Source organism: Diceros bicornis, chromosome 12 (genome assembly GCF_020826845.1).
Source record: "Diceros bicornis minor isolate mBicDic1 chromosome 12, mDicBic1.mat.cur, whole genome shotgun sequence".
In the NCBI taxonomy this organism is placed as follows: domain Eukaryota; kingdom Metazoa; phylum Chordata; class Mammalia; order Perissodactyla; family Rhinocerotidae; genus Diceros; species Diceros bicornis.
This window is the reverse complement of record NC_080751.1, coordinates 50,711,736-50,732,358: the sequence shown is the minus strand read 5'-3', so window position 1 is coordinate 50,732,358 and position 20,623 is coordinate 50,711,736. Positions and strand designations below refer to the sequence as shown.

Sequence of the window (20,623 nt, the reverse complement as noted above, 5' to 3'; positions counted from 1 at the left end):
TTTGATACTGCTTATTCAGGTCAAACTTTATTAATATCTAGAAGGATAGCTATCACAATTTTCCAAAAATACTGAATGATTTAACTTTATTTAGAAGAAGAGGAAGATACTTTACTGCCTAAAGTAACTAATTTTGGGGAAACTATATCTGCTTAATGTGCCTAATTAAAAAGAAATGATTCAATTACCAATTTAAATCAATTCCATGAATGTGGGTATTTGAAAATTTGGTTTGTGCCTCTGGGTAGCATGAAATTTTGTGTCCTGTTGCTTTCTGGCCTAATTATCATCTCTCAGCTTCTCGTTAAGGTTTTGTTTTATATTTTTAATATACTTTTTTCTAACCACATCCATATTGACTAAAGTTAAAACTAAGTTGGTTATGCTGGGCATTTATTATGTGAAAACCCTATAGTAATAATTTCTCTTATCCACAGAAATTTTTGTTGCACGTTTAATTTTTTATCTGCTTCTGTATTTATATATTTTAAGATGAAATAATGTGTTCTTTAATTACTGATTTGATGAATTCAAATGTACTTGTTAATCCGCATTCTTAATTTCCTCTTTATTCTTCAATCTACAAAGCTACAAATAAATGCTGCATTTAACTTTTTAAATCTCTTGCCTTGCTAGGTTCTTTGTGAACTATTTCAGACATCTCCTCAAAGAGGAAACCTTCCAACATCAGGAAACATTTCAGGGTTTGTACGTAGATTATTTTTGCAGTTGATGCTGGAAGATGAGAAAGTGACAATGTTTCTTCAGTCTCCCTGTCCAGTGAGTATTTAACAGTTAAATTAAATCTTAATGATTAGCTCTATGTAAAGATATTTTGTAATTTCCTGTCACAGCTTGCAGTTATCTCAATGTTTTAATTTCTAATATAGCAACCTGAAACTAGGACAACTTTTATACCTAATGTTAGAACTTAAAAATCTCTTTTGGATAACCCTCCCTGTCTAGAATAACCTAGTTATACTTTACCATGAATAGTATGATTTGATTTGGGAGAAAAGTGACAGAATATTAGGTATAGTAGTGCTAATGCAAAAGTTGGCCACAGATCACTTGGCAAATAAATGTGCCACGTTTGAAGAAATTTGTAAAATAAACCGTTCATATAGTGTGTGCATTATTGAATTTTTTAATTCTTTTATGCTTTTGAAATTGTTTTGTAATGATATGCATTTCAAAAAATCACTTCTTGATTTCTTTCGAATTAATTTTCAGCTGTACAAAGGCAGAATTAATGCTACTAGCCATGTCATCCAGCATCCAATGTATGGAGCAGGCCACAAGTTCCGTACACTTCATTTGCCGGTTTCAACAACATTGTCAGAAGTTCTTGACCGAGTGTCAGGCAAGTCAGATTTAAATACTGATTTTTCTTTAACTTTATGTCAGATCTATGTGGAATTTTATTATTTTCGTAACTTTATTTTACTGCAACCACTCACTCAGCAACCATTTAATGACTAGGAAAGGTCAAGATATCTTCACATTTTGAAGCATGAGTAAGAAGCTGATGAAGTGGACATAATGTACAATGTATTCCAGCACTGATAGTTCTTCTGGTGTGATGTGTGTTATGTATGTTAATGACAGATGGGCAGTGGGAAATATAGACAAGCTATGGGAAGCCACTGATGTAATTTTCACACAATAATCCATCTGGGTGTTTTATAGTAGATAGATTGTGGCGTATTAGGTTGGATGACAGGATTCTAAGTAATTAATCTTTACTAAATCTGGGGAAGATTTATATTGAGTGGTCAAGAGATGAAAATGAAGTAGAATTTACTGGTGACCTTATTGTTTATAATAGTTAAGAAAGCAGGGAGAACTTTTCTTCTAGGTTTCTTGCCTATATTTCAAAAGCTCCCAGATAATGCCTTTAAATGGCATAGAGGTATTAAAGTAAAAGCAGTTTTTGAAAGGGAGAGTGCAGATCGCTTATAGATAGTTTGAGTTTATTGCCTTTCAGAAGTCCTAATCAGTGAATGAATTCGTTGAGTATTTTCTAGGTGTAAGCTCAGTAATTTGTTCTAGGGATGTAAAAGTAAGCAAGACACATATTCTGCCCCTCAAAGTATTTATGATCTTATATATGTCATCAGATTAAAAAATAAACTGAAAATTTAAACATTTGCCTTCTAGTTTAAGTATGTTTCTATCTGTATACATTACAGGGGGTTCCTAAGTCTTTAAGCAACATTGATAACTGAAGGAAGTTAGTATTTCAGAAAAAAGCTAGAGATGTCTATCAGTTGGAAATAGAAATCTAAGCTTAGAATAAAAGACTGGGTTGAAGAGATTTGGGTAAGGGAGTTGTTACCGTACATAGATGGTAAGTTAAACCACATGAATGGATATGATCACTTGTAGAAAATAAAGTAGAAAAGATTCTTTTCCAGTTTTACTCACTATATCTAACACAACACATGAAACTGTAATTCTTTCCTAAATTTTTGCAATTTATACAATAAAATAGAATATTATTATAAATGTATAAATAACATTTTTTCTTATTTGAAAATGTCTACCTTATTTGTTACAGGTAAACTTTTTTGAAAATTTGATTTTATAAACTTTTTTCTAACATAGCTCTGAAGTCGTCCCTTCTACATGATGAGGAAAAAATGAAAAATTAATTAGTAAATTGAAGGAAGTGGGGAAGAGTACTGAAGTTCAGTTTTTGAGATTTCGTACATTTAACTTGATAATGGAAAAGTATAGACATAGTACAAAATAACTGAAATTTTAACATTTTTGTTTAAAAGAATGTCTAAAATGTCATGGTCTATCACTTAGAATATTTTACAAAATAGTTCCCTTTATTACCTAAAAATTTTTAAACTAAACTGATTGCTTTGGAAGAACATTGCATCCTAGTAAAAAGTCCAACGACGACTCCTGAGCAAACATGAAACACTGGGTGAATTTAACCTCTGTTTAGCAATGCTTAGGTCCTTGAAAGTGTGTTTATGATCGTTAGCCATATTTTGCAATATGTTTATACATGCATATATATTTTATTAACATGTATGAAAACAAGAAATCCAAAGTTGTTTGATCCGTAATTTACCCACTTCCCGTAGGTTTTGACTATATCACTTTCAAATAATAAATGTTATGTCAATATTTTTGCTTTTACAAATTTCTGTCATTGATTTTAAACAATTTGATTGTTATTATCAAGTAATATGCCTTGTAGTTTTCCTTGTATTTCTTATGATTTAGGTTTGTTGACTTTCTTAATTCTGTAAGTTTATAAATTTCATCAATTTGGGAAATTTTTTGACTAATTTTCTCAAATATTTTCTGTCTCCCTATTTCTCTCCTCGCTTGGCGATTCCCCTTACACATTTATTAGGCCTCTTGAAGTTGTTTCAAAGCTCACAGAGGCTCTGTTCCTTTTTTCCCCTCTATTTTAAAATTTTGGATTTATATATATGAATATTATAAATTTATATTGTTCTATCTTCTGATGGACTGATCTGTTTCTCTTCAGTGTTTAATCTGTTAGAAGTTCTGTTTGGTTCTTTTTTGTATGTTCTTGTCCTTATTTAAAGTGTATAAGCTTTCCTCTATCATTTTGAATACATTGGTCTGTTTATGTTGATTATTTTTTTTCTCATTGATTGTATGTTATTGCTTCTTTATTTGCCTGGAAATTTTTATTGGATACCAGACAATGTGAATTTTATTTTTTTACTTTTTTGGGTGTTGGATATTTTTATATGCTAATAAATATTTTTTATTTTGTTCTGGGATGTAGTTATATTACTTGAAAACAGACTATTGTCTTTAGGGCCAGCTTTTAAGCTTTATTAGAGCGGTTTTTAATCTAGGGCAGAACTTACTGCTGATGATGGAAATTTTTTATAAACCTATACTGCCTAGTAGAGAAGCTGTTGAGCACATGAAATGTGTCTGGTGAGACTAAGGAACTAAAGTTTTAATTTTAATGAATTTAATTTATATAAGTACTGTGTTGGAATAGCAGTAGGATACCACATTTGAAAATGGAGGTCTAGGGCTAATTTGCCCCCACTACTGAGGCAATACCCTTCTGAGAACTCTGTTAGGAATTCACTAGGCATTGGGAACACTGTATATTCCAACCCTCATTTTAGACCTGAGGGTTGGTCCCCTTGCTACTTCTGAGAAGTACTTTCTCTGGCTTTAGGTGGGTTCCTGTTATGTAATGCTCATTGGTATCCACTAAAGACTCAAACGAGACCCTTTGTAGATCTCTGAAGCTCTCCCTCTATGCAGATCTCTCTTCCCTGCAGCCAACTGCTTTTGTATTCCTGGACTCCCAGCTCAGTATCCTCACCTTGGGGTGACACGTGGGTTGTGCTGAGCTGTTTCCTGGGAAATTCACCAGACAATAAGCTGGAGCAATCCTAGGGCTCACCTCATTTGTTTCCACTCACCCAGGCATCACTGTCTTGCCTTCCTGATGTTCAGTGTCTGAAAACTATTATTTCATATATTTTCCTAATTTTTAGTTATCTCAGGTAGGAGAGTAAATCTTAAATCTTGTCTTTGTTATTTCATCTTGGCCAGAAGTGGAAATCCAAACCAGAATAATTTTAAACAGAAAGTTAAGAAAAATTTTTCTTAGTGATATCTTTTAGTGTTTGAGTGGCATTTATTGAGATAACATTATATTAACGCTATTTATTGTTTTGTTACTTTTATTTAGTGAGGAATCTTAGACAACAAAGTATTATAAAAATAAAGAATATAAATTCTTTTTTTTTTTTGCCCCCGAAAGCCCCAGTAGATAGTTGTATGTCACAGCTGCACATCCTTCTAGTTGCTGTGTGTGGGATGCGGCCCCAGCATGGCCGGAGAAGCAGTGTGTTGGTGTGCGCTCGGGATCCGAACCCGGGCCGCCGGCCTTGGAGCACGCGCACCTAACAGCTAAGCCACGGGGCTGGCCCAAGAATATAAATTCTTATCACCTAATGATCTTTACATGTTTTCATGTCTGTTTATGCTGTGAATTAATTGGGTGAATTTTTTATTACTTAAATATTTCACTCTGACTTATGTAATTATTTTTTGCCATTTGGGGTTGCTTGGTTATTTTTTTTTTAAATAAAATGTTGCATTATGTATTATTTATGGTGTTTACAAAATTTTTTAATTTCATAAAAATAAACTATCAAAAGGCAATTTATTTTGTGATTTTTAATAGCATGCCATATTCAAAGGAATGAGAGAAAGTATTAATTCAGAGAGCAGCAATAACTATCTGTGAAAGTCCTTAGTATTCATTTTTAAAGTACCAGTAAAACATATTACTTTATTGTCTGATTCCTAACTAAATAAAAATAACAAAACAAGAAATTTCTATTAGTGAAATTTGTTCCTTTATACTTCCATTTGTAGTATAATAGAAGTCTAATGTAATGGTTTAGGATGAGTCCTGAGCTGAATTCTGTATTTGCCCTTTACAGGTATCACTGACCTTGCTAAAGACTGTGCCCTTATTTTGAAAATAACATTCTTTCTTGATATGCATGTTATGAGGATAGAATTAGATGTAGGTGGCAAGCAAATTGAACTATGCCTAAAATAAAGCAAATTTTCATGGTAGTGGTTTTTCATTGCCTCTAGAGATAGTACTGTTGTAATATGTAATATTTTCTAGAGATTGGAATTTAAGTATCCTGGGTTAAGAACAGTAGTTGAGTCCCTTTCAATTAATATCAGCAAGAATTGAATATCAGACTTTCTCTTATAGCATTTCTTCTAAATCTATTTATATTGCCTTCATATTAGTGATAATATAACCTTGTATAATCTTCCCCTGAGGTTTATTGCTTCCCTTCTTAATAATTTTGAAAAGGAATGTATTTTACATAATATTTTCTTACAGATACACCAAGTATTACTGCTAAACTAATTAATGAACAAAAAGATGACAAAGAAAAGAAAAACCAAGAAGAGAAAGAAAAAGTTAAGACGGAAAATGGATTTCAGGACAATTACAGTGTTGTTGTTGCTTCAGGTATGCTTTCTGTTTTTTTTAGTCTTGATTTTGTTTGGGTGAAATATGAAATATATGTTATATGAAATATAATTTATATTTATAGGAACTTCATGTAATAAAAAGTGTTAATGCAAAAATTTGACTTATAATGATGTCTTAATACTAGATGTGAAACTATTACACCTATTACTCTTTGGCAGTGGAATTATTAAATCTATTTTATGTCCAAAGCTTACTATATTTCATCAGATATTAAACGTGTGAATAGTTTATATATTTCATTTTAGCTTGACAGTGTACAGAGAATTATACTTTTACAAGTTCTCTAAGCATTAACGAATTTTTCTGTAACCTCAAAGCAAAATGAAAAGTATTCACTAGTTTTCATCTCTGATATTGTGTTAACTACATAAAATTAAGAAATAAAAATAAAAGAAAATTGATTGAAAAATGAGTTTTTACTGTGAGGTACAGGAAGAAGAAAAAATGGCCAAGGTAACTGATAATTTTGGAGGTTATTTTCCTTAACATAGGTGTGATAATTTTAAGAAGGCTTAGCCTAGATTGCCTTACTCCTCAAATAGGAGACTTCTGTATTGGTTTAACCTGTCCTATCTCAGAGAAAAATTAAGAACACAAGATTTCCTACACATATTTTCACAAAACTGCTTTCTAGTGAATGGACGGTCATCTGTATCTCAGAAAGTATAGTAAGTGACATTTTTTACTTTCTTGGAAAATAGTTACAAATGTAGCCAAAATTATTCATAGAGTGTCACAAAGGCTAAATAGAATCAGGAGATCAGACATTAGATTAGAAGAAACATTTCTACCTTTTGGTGTTAGTTAGGAATGTGGCACTTTACTCAAATATTGTAGAAATATACTTTTACTTCGTTAATGTGTTGGCTACATAGAATCTTACTGATTCTTTTCTTTTAGGGCTGAAATCCCAGTCTAAACGTGCTGTGTCAGCTACACCACCTCGCCCACCATCCAGAAGAGGGAGGGCAATGCCTGATAAAATAGGAAGTGCTTGCTCAGGAACAGAGACTGCCAACAAAATAATTACTGTCCCAGTGTTTCACCTGTTCCACAAACTTTTGGCAGGTAATGTTCACAATGATAAAACATCTAAGAAATTTTAATAGTCTTAACAACTGTATAAATCAGATGTAAGATCACCGGAATCATGTTTAATCAGATGCTATTGATGAGGTAAATGAGTTAGTGAGACTTTGTCCATACACTTCCCTCCAAGAGAAGTGAAAACAAAAAAGGGAGTGGCCTATTAAATATCCTTTTTATCACTATAATGTTGCATATTTACACTTTAGTAGCTTTCTAAATTTTGCTGTCACTGTGCCATAAAAATGATCAGTAAATGTTTTAAAGAGTTCCTAACAAGCTATATCAGAAGTAATGTGAGGCAAATTTTAAAGAACTAGCTTTAGCATTAGAACTCTTAGATGTACCACCAATAGTTAAGCAATATTTTCTCCCCAGGTAAAACATATTCTTTGACTCATATACTTTCCATTGGTCAAGGTGATGTCATTTTATCTCCATTTTTGTGCTGTATCACTATAATCAAATTGCCAACTAACTTTGAATGGATTTTCCTTCTTAACTCTACATTGTTAATTTATAGCAGAGGTCAGCAAACTGTGGCCATTGGACTGGATGCCTCTTTTTGTAGAAAAGTTATATTGGAATATAGCTGTGCACATTTATTTATGTATATTGTCCATAGCTGTTTTCATGCTACAATGGTAGAGTTATTAGTTGCAGCAGAGACCGTATGGCCTCCATAGCTTAAAATATTTATTTGGCCTCTTATGGAAAAGATTTGCCATCTCCAGTTTTATGGGAAGTCTATTCCTTTGTTTATTTTTTTATTTTTATTTTTTTTGTGAGGAGGATCAGCCCTGAGCTAACATCCATGCCAATCCTCCTCTTTTTGCTGAGGAAGACTGGCCCTGAGCTAACATCCGTGCTGATCTTCCTCCACTTTATATGGGATGCCGCCTCAGCATGGCCTGGCAAGTGGTGTGTCAGTGCACGCCCGGGATCCGAACCCTGGCCGCCAGTAGCAGAGCGCACGCAATTAACCATTACGCCACGGGGCCGGCCCTATTCCTTTGTTTAAATTTGTCATGGCTCAGAAGATCTTGGTGTAAGTGGTTAGCAACTAATCAGCAATTTCTGTAGATATTTGTTCACACATATCAGAAATAGATTTAATTTTCGTAAGCTTTTCCATGGGCTGATTTTAAGTAGTTTTGAAATTGGTGTCAGAATCAAATTCTTACCAATAAAAGCAGTCAGTAATTGAGTAAATCGAATCAAATAAATGTCTCCCTCTTGAATTCCAGGTTTAATTTAGTTATGTCATTTTTAGGCCAGCCATTGCCAGCTGAAATGACACTTGCCCAACTTTTAACTCTCCTATATGACCGAAAACTTCCTCAAGGTTACCGCTCAATAGATCTGACTGTTAAATTGGGATCAAGAGTTATCACGGACCCAAGTCTGTCAAAAACAGATTCTTTTAAAAGACTACATCCTGAAAAAGGTATGTGTATGATACTCCTTTAAAATTACAGTCTGTAATCCAATCAGACAGGGTTTTCTATAGCTGATGATTAATTTACCTTTGTTTTTATTGCATCATCTTTTTTTTTTTTTTTTTTGCTGAGGAAGATTCACCCTGAGCTAACATCTATTGCCAATCTTCCTCTTTTTTTTTCCTGAGGAAGATTAGCCTTGAGCTAACATCTGTGCCAGTCTCCCTCCACTTTATGTGTGGGACGCCTCCACAGCATGGCTGATGAGTGGAGTATATCCATGCCTGGGATCCAAACCCACGAACCCGGGCTGCCAAAGTGGAGCATGAAGAACTTGAACCACTCGGCCATGGGGTCAACCCCTTTTGCATCATCTTAAGAGATATTTTTCTTCATGACTGAGTTATTTGCAAATATAAAAAATTGCCATTATTTCCATTGGAAATTAATCTTAATTCCTCTTATAGCATCATTTAATTTCTAACATTATTTCTGCATGAGTCATGTGAATTGTATTTTATAATCAAAGTGAGAACCCCAATTTAGAATTTTCAATTTACTGATAATTTATATTGAGTGGTATTTCATGCTCATAAACATTTTTTTCTCTCAAATAGAGGCAGGATCATACATTTTCTTACCTTTTTATTTTTACTTACATATTCCATTAAATATTTATAAATGTGCGTTTTTATTACCTATTTTTGTCATATGGCTGTAACAAAATTTCTTTGCCCTGATTGTTGAAACATTCTGATTGTTTCCAATTTTTCACTGCTATAAATTATTTTCAAGCAATGATTTTCATAGTGTGATATGATATCATCTTATTTTAACTTCAATTTTTCTCATGATTCAAGTTCAATATTTAATTATTAGCCTTTTGTACTTTTTGGTGAATTTTAGTATGTTTCCATTGCCCATTTTTTCAGCAGGATTATTTGTCTTTTTTAATGTTTATAGAATCTGGTTATGTGTGAACATACTAACCTTTTGGTTTTCCTTTCTCAGTGATTCAGGGTTTAACCAATATGGTATAATTTTTAGTTTTCAGTAAGAGAAGTAAATGTTTCCTAATTGGAGACTTGAGAGCGTTACATGTATTAATATTTGCTGTGAGTCTCTGAAGACTTACTTATGTTTAGATAGAATGTAACTTACAACTGTGCCCTAAAGGACAATGCTTCTCAAACTTCAATATGCTTATAAAATACCTACACAACACTGTTAAACTACAGATTATTATTCAGTAAGTCTAGGGTGGAACCTGAGATTCTACATTTCAGAAGCTCTCAGGTGATGCCAATGCTACTGGTCCATGGACCATCTTTGAGTAGCAAGACTGTAGGAGGCACTCACATCAGAAGTCATTTAAACATTTTTGTGGCATCCAGCCTTAATACAGCTATATCTGAATAACTTAAGATATTTATGCTCTTTTGTTGAATAGAGAGATGATAACAATATCTGCCTTGTAAATGAAAGAGTATTATGGAAATAGATCCTTCCTTCCCTATTATTTATAATTTATTGTTCTAGATCATGGAGATTTACTTGGTAGCTGTCCAGAAGATGAGGCTCTCACTCCAAGTGATGAATGTATGGATGGGATATTGGATGAATCTTTACTTGAAACCTGTCCCATTCAGTCACCGTTACAAGTTTTTGCAGGAATGGGTGGACTGGCTCTTATTGCAGAAAGACTACCCATGCTATATCCAGAAGTAATTCAACAGGTAAAATAAAATTGCTAATTGAATATATCATTCCATGGCAAAGCCCTTCATTCTTTTTGTTTGTTTGTTTTATAACTTAATTAACGTTTTGGAAGTACCCTTTCCCTTGTAGTCTTTGAGTATTATATAAATCTTCAGAGGTCAACCTATACAGAGCTTTGTGAGAGTTAGTTGGTACTGAAGAAATGTTGAGGACTGAGCACGTTTGCCAAACTCATTACACTGTAGCATTTACCTTGATTTTATAGTTGTCACACTGTAACGTTCTTGTTTCTGTGTTTCTTTAGGTGTGATATGAATTATGGATATAACTGGAAATGGGAGAGTAAAATAGTAGTGTATACTACTACTCAAATACGTTATTTCTTTTCACTTACCTTTTGTTCCTCTTTTAGGTACCATCTCCATTTTATGTAGTTTTAAAAACATTAATTTCACCTGTTCATTAATGTTACTGTTGTTGATGTGTATACTTTCAATGTTTTTTTATTAATGAGGGGGGAGTAATTTCACCTGTTCATTAATGTTACTGTTGTTGATGTGTATACTTTCAATGTTTTTTAATTAATGAAGGGAGAGTGTGGTGCATGGAGACTTGTAAATACCAAGTTCTTTATGTTTGTTGAATAAGATAGGGGAATTATTCTCTCTAGTTTCATGTACCTAGTATATATATGCCTGCATTAGTTTCCTAAGTACCACAAACTGGGTGACTTAAACAACAGAAATTTATTCTCTTACAGTTTAGGAGGCTATAAGTTCAAAATCAAGGAGGCATAAGTTTGAAATCAACAGAGCCATGCTTCCTGTAAAGGCTCTAGGGGAGAATCCTTCCTTGCCTCTTCTTAGCTTCTGGTGGTTGCTGGCAGTTGATGGCGTTCCTTATGGCAGGCTTATAGCTGCATCACTCCAGTTCTGCCTACAGTTTCACATAGCTGTCTTCCTTCTGTGTATCTGTGTGTCTCTGTGTCTCCCTCTCCTTATAAGGACAGCAATCATTAGACTTAGGGCCTACCCTATTCCAGTATGACCTCATCTTAACTTGATTACATCTGCAAAGACTTAGTTCCAAATAAGGTCACTTTCACAGGTTCAAGGTTAGAACTTGAACATATCTTTTGGGAGGAATACAGTTCAACCTACAACAGTACCTATTCAGTAAATGGTTATTGCTTACCTGCTGTTCAAAAAGCTTAATATATTTTTATTTTAAGATGATGTAAGGTGATACAGAAAAATTGAGTAAAATTTTCTTTCTTGCTGGAAAAGGAAATGACATAGCTAAAAGTTTAAAGTGGGAAAGACTCCATCATTCCCAAGATTGTCATTGCTCAATGAAAATGATTTTCGTAATTCATTGTTCAGTATGGTTTATTATATTATTGATAGGTACCTGAAAGTGGGGTGCTGCTATAATAAACACCTAAAAGTATGGAAGTGACTTTAGAATTGAGTAGTTGTCAGAGTGAGGAGCATGATAAACAGAAAAGCCTAGATTGCCTTGAACAGACTGTTAGTAGAAATATGGATGGTAAAGCCTCTGCCAGTGAGGGCCCAGAAGGAAGTGAGGATCGTGTTTGAGAGAACCTATATCATCTTAGAGGATACCTAAATTGTCATAAGCAGACTGTTGGTAGAAATACAGTTGTTAAAAGTGCTAATGGTGAGGTTTAGAAGAAATGAGAAACATGTTATTAGAAACTGGAGGAAAGGGGATCCTTGTCTTTTAGTGGCAGGAACGTTGGCTTATTTGTGTCCTGAATGTGGAAGGCAACACTTATAAGTGATGAACTTGGATATTTAGCTGAGATTTCCAAGCAAAGTGTGAAGGTGCGTCTTCTCTTCCTGCTGCTTATGTAAAATGTGAGAAGAAAGAGATAAATTGAAGGAAGAACTATTAAGCAACAAGCAACCAGCACTTGACAATTTGGGAAATTCTCAGCCTGTCCAGATTGCAAAAGATACTAAAATTAGAGATCACTTTCAGAAAAGCATGTTCTGGAGAAAAAGCCAAGGATGTGGTTCTTCAGCCTTTGCTAGTGCCTCAGAAAAATCAAAATATTAGAGTATTCAGTTACACAGAGGGCTATTTGAAGAGATTAATCGTTATACTCATGAATCCCCTCAGCCATCTAAAGAGAAGCCAGGCATAGAGGACGTGATGTGACAGTGGTAGCAAAGTCAAAGGAGGAGATGTGATGAGGGAAGCAAAGGTCCAACTGAAGCAGCCAAAAGCCAAGGAATGTGAACAGCCTTTAGAAGCTGGAAAAGGCAAAGAACTGATACTCCCTGAGAACCTCCAGAAGGAACACGTTAGATATTTAGAATCAAAAGCTTTGATTCTAGCCCCATAAGATGTGTTTTGGATTTCTCACCTCTAGATCTTTTTTTTTTTTTTCCCGTGAGGAAGATCAGCCCTGAGCTAACATCCACGCTAATCCTCCTCTCTTTGCTGAGGAAGACCGGCTCTGAGCTAACATCTATTGCCAATCCTCCTCCTACCCCCCCACCCCAAAGCCCCAGTAGATAGTTGTATGTCATAGTTGCACATCCTTCTAGTTGCTGTATGTGGGACGCGGCCTCAGCATGGCCGGAGAAGCGGTGCGTCGGTGTGCGCCCGGGATCCGAACCTGGGCCGCCAGTAGCGGAGCGTGCACGCTTAACCGCTAAGCCACGGGGCCAGCCCTCACCTCTAGATCTTTAGGATAATAGATTTGTGTGGTTTTAAGCCACTAAGTTTGTGTTAATGTGTTACAGCAGCAATAAGAAATGAATACAGTTTTTGGTTTGTACTTTCTTGTGATATCTTTTTTGGTTTTGGTATCAGAGTAATACCAGCCTTATAGAATGAGTTGGGAACTCAGCTCAAATTAAGAAAACTGCTAGATGGATTTGCAACAGATTAGATAGTACAGGTTACAAAAATTAGTGAACTGGAAGATGCATCAAAAGAAATCATCCAAACTGAAGCATAGAATGTGTAAGGAATGAAAAGAACATAAGAATTATATGAATATATAGCTAGAGGTGAAAAATTCTAACGTGACTTTATAGTCGCAGAAAAAGAGTGGATTGAAAAAGGGACAGAAACAATACTGAAAGGAAGAAAATTTCCAAAACTGATGTAAAACCTCAATCCAAAATTTGAGAAGCTCTGTAAACCCAAGCAGGATATTCATCATACCTAGAAACATCATGGTAAACTGCTTAGAAACAAAGACAAAGAAAAAATCTTAAAACCCGCCAAAAAGAAGTGACCCATTACTTTAAAAACAGCAACAATAACACTGACAACTAATCTTTCAATAGAAACCTTGAGACTCAGGGGATTATATCTTTTTTTTTTTTTTTTTTTTTTTTTTTTTGTGAGGAGATCAGCCCTGAGCTAACATCCGCCAATCCTCCTCTTTTTTCGCTGAGGAAGACGGCCCTGGGCTAACATCGGTGCCCATCTTCCTCCACTTTATATGGGACGCCGCCACAGCATGGCTTACCAAGCAGTGCGTCGGTGCGCGCCCGGGATCCGAACCAGCGAACCCCGGGCCGCCGCAGCGGAGCGCGCGCACTTAACCGCTTGCGCCACCGGCCGGCCCCAGGGGATTATATCTTTAAAGTGCTAGAAGGGGGGAAAAATCTGCTATCCTAGGATTTTATGCCCAGTGAAGAAAATTTTGTACAATCCTTCACCACCACCATCCCTTCCATAAAAGGTAAATTGGTAATGGCAGAATAACGTGTACAGGATTAACTCTCCTGTATATAGAATTATAAACACTGGACAGAATATTTAAAAAATAAACAGTTATTTAAAGACTCTGGAGAGTGACCAAAAGCAGGCAGATATTGGAGAGGATTTAAACAACTGAAAGAATGAAACCACATTGGATGAGATTAGTGCCTATATGACTTTTCTTCTGAGAGTACTCCTCAGTCTGTGTGGAGTGGGACAGGTAGAACTCAAGCAGAAGCTGCAGTCTTATTGGCCAGAGGAGGTTGGTTCTTCCATATTGACTAGAAATTGAATGGAGAGGAATTCAGAAAGGAGGGAGCCACAGATGGGAGTGCTCCGAATTGTGCACATGAATTCCTGTACGACTGTAGCTGGCTCTTGAATTATGCATACGTAGGATTCTTGACGGCCGGCAAGAGCTGGAAGGCTGAAAGAGCTGTGCAGAGATTTCAGCTTCTGTCATCACGGAGGAGACAGAAATTGTGGTTCTAGTCCTGCCAAGTTAGAGGTAAAAATCATACCTTTTCCATTGGAATTGCAAATGAGTCACGTATTAAGAGTAAAGATGACATCCCAGTAGTAAGGGATTCATTTGAGAAATAAGGGCAAAACCAAAATAGACTCTCTTAATAAATTACAAAAGCCTCCATAAGTTCAAGGTGACCCGCTAGTAATTTAAGTATCTGCTAAAACAAAACTAAACACACTCCAGAGGAAGATTGTAGAATTAAGAGTTACTACAGCATCTCATCAACAATGTGTGGTGTATAATAAAGAAAAATTACTAGACATGCAAAGAAACAAGAAAATGGGACTCGTAGACAACAGTAGGAGATGTTATTCACATTTTGCCAGTTGTCCCACTAGTGTTCTTAAGGCCAAAAGAAAACAAAATTCAGTTTTCTTTTGCATGTTTGAGGGAGGTGGTGGTCAGAGATCCAGTTCAGAATCATCTATTGCATTTAGTTGTCTCTTTAGTCTCGTTTAATCTGTAACAATTCTACTATCTTTATTTGTCTTTCATGACCTTGACATTTTTGAAGAGTATAGGCTAGAAATTTTGTCTATACAGTCATGCGCTACATAATGACATTTCAGTCAGCAATGGACCGCATATACAGCAGTGGTCCCCTAAGATTGGTATCTTATAGGCTAAGCGTATAGTACGCTATACCATCTAGATTTGTGTAAGTACACTCTGTGATGTTCACATAGGGACGAAATCGCATAACAATGCATTTCTCAGAACGTGTTTCCGTTGTTAAGTGACATGTGACAGTATATGCACTCAAATATATACATGTGTCTTTGCATGTTTTTCCTGGGTTTATTTGCTTTTAGGGCCTGAAATCAGACTTCCCCTCCCCACCCCCTTGCAATATATGCATATCTATATCCCATATCTTCTTTTATTTTTTGATGAGGAAGATTAGCCCTCAGCTAACATCTGTTGCCAATCTTCCTCTTTTTGCTGAGGAAGATTGGCCCTGAGCTAACATCTGTGCCCATCTTCCTCTATTTTGTATGTAGGATGCCTGCCACAGCATGGCTTAATGAGTGGCGCGTAGGTCTGCGCCCAGGATCCGAACCTGCGAACCCCGGGCTGCCAAAACAGAGTGCGTGAACTTTACCACTACGCCACTGGGCCGGCCCCTTCTTCTTTTTTTTTTTTTTTTTGGTGAGGAAGATCAGCCTTGAGCTAACATCTGTTGCCAATCTTCCTCTTTTTGCTTGAGGAAGATTGTCCCTGAGCTAACATCTCTCCCACTCTTTCTCTATTTTGTATATGGGATGCTGCCGCAGCATGGCTTGATGAGCTGTGTGTAGGTCTGCGCCCGGGATCTGAACTTGTGAACCCCAGGCTACCAAAGTGCAGCGTGCAAACTTAACCATTATGCCACCGGGCTGGCCCCGCATATATTTTTGAATGCTGTTTTCCACTAAAAGAAACCAGGGCTCCTTGGAAAAATTCTAGGATTGGGGCAGGAAATGTACAAGATGAGGCTAGATACAGAAGCCTGCTTTAAGGGAGTTCCACTGATCAAATCTGATTCTACTTGGGCATCAAATAAAATGATAGTAAGAGATTATAACCTATAGAATAAAATTAGAATCCATAGTGATACAAATTAATAAATGAATGAATAAATAGATGGAGAAAAAGGGAACGTTTTTACTCACAGTTCAGTGCCAACTAATAAATTTAGAAGAAATGATAGAATTAGAAACTCACGATTTGGCAACCCCCATAGTAATTATTGTTTCAGGCAAGAATTATAAAAATGCTAATTCTAATGGATCAAAGCTTGGTGAGAAACAAGATATTTACATAGTCTCAAAGAATGTATCTGCAGATACTTAACTAATTACAAAGGAGAAAATAGTAACTTTAAAGTAGAGATACTTGGCAGACACCACCATACTCATAATATCGTGTAACTCCTAATGTTTGGAAGCTTCTTTTTAAAAACATGTCCCTTTATTGGTCCTTATATGTATTCCTATATTTCAAAGAGATCATTTGAAGTCAAGCCTTTAATTTGAACCTAGTGTTGAAAGATGCCAATAGCCAAACAAAAAAATTTTTTTTCTTTAGGTGAGTGCTCCAGTTGTGACATCTACCACTCAGGAAAAGCCAAAGGATAGTGATCAGTTTGAATGGGTGACCATTGAACAATCAGGGGAATTAGTTTATGAAGCACCAGAAAGCATTGCAGCTGAACCTCCACCTATCAAGTCAGCTGTACAGACCATGTCTCCTATACCTGCCCATTCTTTGGCTGCTTTTGGATTATTTCTTCGTCTTCCGGGCTATGCTGAAGTGCTACTGAAAGAGAGAAAACATGCCCAGTGTCTTCTTCGACTGGTATTAGGAGTGACAGATGATGGAGAAGGAAGTAAGTGTTGAGTATTATTAATGAAATTAAACATTAGGTAGCTTGTGTAAGTTATTCAGATCATTGCCTATTATTCATCATTTATTTCTCTCTTAGTTTAGCTACTAGATGATTTGTTGTTGGCAATTTAGTTCCAGTAATAGACATAATAAATCCTAAATAATCTGTATTTTCATTTCTTTATTCGTACAAAAGGTAGTTACTGAGTGCTTACAAAACTGCTGGACATCATTGGAGGGATTTAAAGATGAAGTAGGTATTTAGATCTGCCCTCAAGTAGTTAATGTCCTCCATTAATAGCAACAAGGAATGTGTATAAACAAATAGAGCTAACAAGTTATAAAAGCCTAAAGAGTTACAGGAGGCTTACAGGTGTTAGATTATTTCCTTACTACCCAGTGATGTGAATAAAGTGGCGTAGTAGATTTTAGTGGAGCCTTGAAGGGTAGAGTCAATTTAGGTTGAAATGAGTTATTTCAGAAAGAAGGAATGATTTGAGCAGTGTTTGGATGCTCAGATTATATAAAGGGGATAAGTTAGCTGATGAAAATTTGCATAAAAAGCAGCACTGAGAGTTCATTTTAAAAGCTGTTATTGGTAACAGATCATGGAAAAGCTTATTAAGAACTTCAGATTTTATTCTGAATAGCAATGAAGATTTATTAAAGCATGTTAAAGTAGTAATGTGATGAGAATCTTTTTTAAGAAAGTGAATCTGGTAGCAATATTTAGATTAAAGAGAACAAAATGAGGAAAATAATATAATGGTATATTATATAATAATGTATTTTAAAATATAATAATAACAATAATAATAGTAAGCTATGGTGATTCTTTCCATTGGACTGGCAATTTTGTTTAATAGAAGGAAATAAATGAAGAAAAATCACAGGGTTACCTAGCAAGTAGATTTTCATTTGGTTTACTTCTAATTCTTCAGTCAATGACCATTCCATTTGAAAATTAATATTTTTTTATGTTATTTTAAAATCACATGGTTTTGATTAGAGGTGGTGTCTTTCATATGCCATTTAGGAAGAATACCCTGTTAAACCCTGTACAACAAAGAATATTTAATCTAATAAAAGTATATGAATGTATTTGTGGATCCTGTACCTATGAAGTTATTGAATATTCAAATTACATACTTTTATATTTTCATATTGCTGGAATTCTTCCAAAACGTTGACATGATTTTGAGTTTTTGTAATTGTTACTAAATTACAGCTTCTACATACTAAATAGTCCTGGTTGTTGGTTTCATATATAAATTGCATATACTACTTATTTCAATAAATCAGGAATTTCTAATTACTTGATCTGATTTTTTAATTTAAGTAGATAGAGGGCTAAGAACTATTGTATTTTAGGACTCTATTATGAGACATAGGTGTAACGCTGAACAGAAAAGGAAAAAAAATTGCCTTTATGCCTTTTCAGACTGTTTTTAGTAAATATAAAATGAATGTTTATTAGAAAGCATAATTCTGATATCCCTTTCTGCAGTAGTTGTCTCATCCACCATTTATGTAGCAGTGGGTTTTTTTTGTTTGTTTTTTGTTTAACACTCCTTTCTAGCTAGAACATAGTAGGAAACTATATTGCAAACAAAACAAGATAGTTTCACTCTTTCATTATCTTTCGTGGTTGAAACTACTCCCAAGGCATGCAATTACTTTCATACTGTTGCAAGAAACTTTTAATGCTTCTTTTTAGTTTTTAGGTTTTAGTTTAAGTTCTAATTTCTAATTTTGACAGTCTATAACTATTATCATATGAGTATATTTCAACTTTTTTCTGTAGTTTGTTTATATGATGGCTTACAGAGCTTTTCCAGACACTGTTATTAAATTTTAAGATATTGCTATCCTGTTTGTGGTATTTGGGTTATTTTCTAATAAATATAATATATAATATTATATTACATTGTTATTATTTGTGACCCTGTATGTTGTTCCTTATAGTGTTTTCAAATGTTTTTAATTTTGAGTTCTCTTTAATCTAGGTCATATTCTGCAATCTCCATCAGCCAATGTGCTTCCAACTCTTCCTTTCCATGTCCTTCGTAGCTTGTTTAGCACTACACCTTTGACAACTGACGATGGTGTGCTTCTAAGGCGGATGGCATTGGAAATTGGAGCACTACACCTCATTCTTGTCTGTCTCTCTGCTCTGAGTCACCATGCCCCACGAGTTCCAAACTCGAGCCTCAATCAAACAGAGGTAGGCTCAGTTTTAATACTTTAGATTATGAAAAACTAAGTTAAATTCATGGAGTACAGAATATAGTTTTTTCTGAAGTAATTGATATTTTGGAGACTTGTATGTTCCTTTTTTGCCCCTAAAACAAAGGATAATTAAAAGAGAAGCTGTGAACTAATTGTTCTCTTCTCTATTAGGCTCTTTCAGAAAACCATAAGTTAACTTGTCTACTTGAAAAACAAAAAAGATTTAATAGCTTACTAAGCTTTCCCATTTATCAGGATATGCTGATATCCTTTTTCTTTCCTTTCTTGAACTTTAGAGAGTCAGACTATTGAATAGGAGGTTCTAGCCAATACAGTAAGACAAGAAAAAAAGGAAAAAATAAACTTCATTATTTTGAGATGATTTGATTGTGTTTTTGGAAAATCAAAAATAATTAATGGCAGAAGTGAGTTTAATGAGGATTCAATATCCAGGTTCAATATATAAAAATAAGTTATTTCTGTATACAGAAACAAGTATAAAATGAACTTTTTATTTTATTCATTTATTTATTTATTTATTTTTGTGATCAAGATCAGCCCGGAGCTAACATCCATGCCCATCCTCCCCTTTTTGCTGAGGAAGACCGGCTCTGAGCTAACATCTATTGCCAATCCTCCTTTTTTCCCCCAAAGCCCCAATAGATAGTTGTATGTCATAGTTACACATCCTTCTAGCTGCTGTATGTGGGACGCTGCCTCAGCATGACCGGAGAAGCAGTGTGTCGGTGCGCACCCGGGATCCGAACCCGGGCCACCAGTAGCAGAGCGCATGCACTTAACCGCTAAGCCACGGGGCCGGCCCCTAAAATGAGCTTTTTAAAGAAAAGTTTAGAATAGCATCAAAAATAGAAAATATCTATGAATAAATCTGAAAAATTACATACAAGACCTGTGTTCATTAAATATATGCAGTTTTTAAAAGAAATACTTATTAGACTTTAGTTAACTAAAGTCTCTGCCCATGTTTATCTCCCATGGAGTAGAAAATACAAACTGTTCAGTAATATTTCTTCCCAAATCAATCCTTAAGTTTGATGGTATTCCAGGTTTATTTTGGAGGAAATTGACAAGTGATTGTAAAATTTATTCAGAAACGCAAAGGGTCAAGCATAGCCAAGGCAGTTTCAAGGAAGAACAACATACCTAGCAGGCTTATGCTATCATACATCGAAACTTATTATTAAGCTGTCGTGTTAGTACAAGGTTATATAGAAGCCTAGCAAACAAGAGAGACTCAAATGCATGTATATATGGTTATCTAATATATAGCAATGGTGACTGTGCAACATAATAGAGTAAATATGGTCTTATCAATAAATTGTCATGGGGTCAGTTAAATATCCATATGGAACAAAAATGAATGTTTAAACCCTACTGTACTCTGTATGTAAAAGTTAATTGTAACTGGATGACAGATCTAAATGTATATAATAT

The 20,623-nt window shown here is 35.0% G+C and overlaps 1 protein-coding gene across 9 annotated transcripts in view; it reads left to right on the top strand.

The window, feature by feature from the left end:
* BIRC6 (baculoviral IAP repeat containing 6) overlaps positions 1 to 20,623 on the top strand; it is a 239,599-nt gene that overhangs the window by 147,657 nt on the left and 71,319 nt on the right. For all 9 annotated transcript variants that reach the window (XR_009221707.1, XM_058551470.1, XM_058551474.1 and 6 more), the window contains 8 exons: positions 637 to 780; positions 1,234 to 1,363; positions 5,897 to 6,028; positions 6,953 to 7,120; positions 8,412 to 8,585; positions 10,117 to 10,313; positions 16,640 to 16,940; positions 18,946 to 19,163. Coding sequence is in view for 8 of the 9 variants with exons in the window: in XM_058551470.1 (XP_058407453.1) it covers positions 637 to 780; positions 1,234 to 1,363; positions 5,897 to 6,028; positions 6,953 to 7,120; positions 8,412 to 8,585; positions 10,117 to 10,313; positions 16,640 to 16,940; positions 18,946 to 19,163 (1,464 nt within the window). In the remaining variant the exon portion in view is untranslated. The remainder of the gene's footprint in view (positions 1 to 636; positions 781 to 1,233; positions 1,364 to 5,896; positions 6,029 to 6,952; positions 7,121 to 8,411; positions 8,586 to 10,116; positions 10,314 to 16,639; positions 16,941 to 18,945; positions 19,164 to 20,623) is intronic.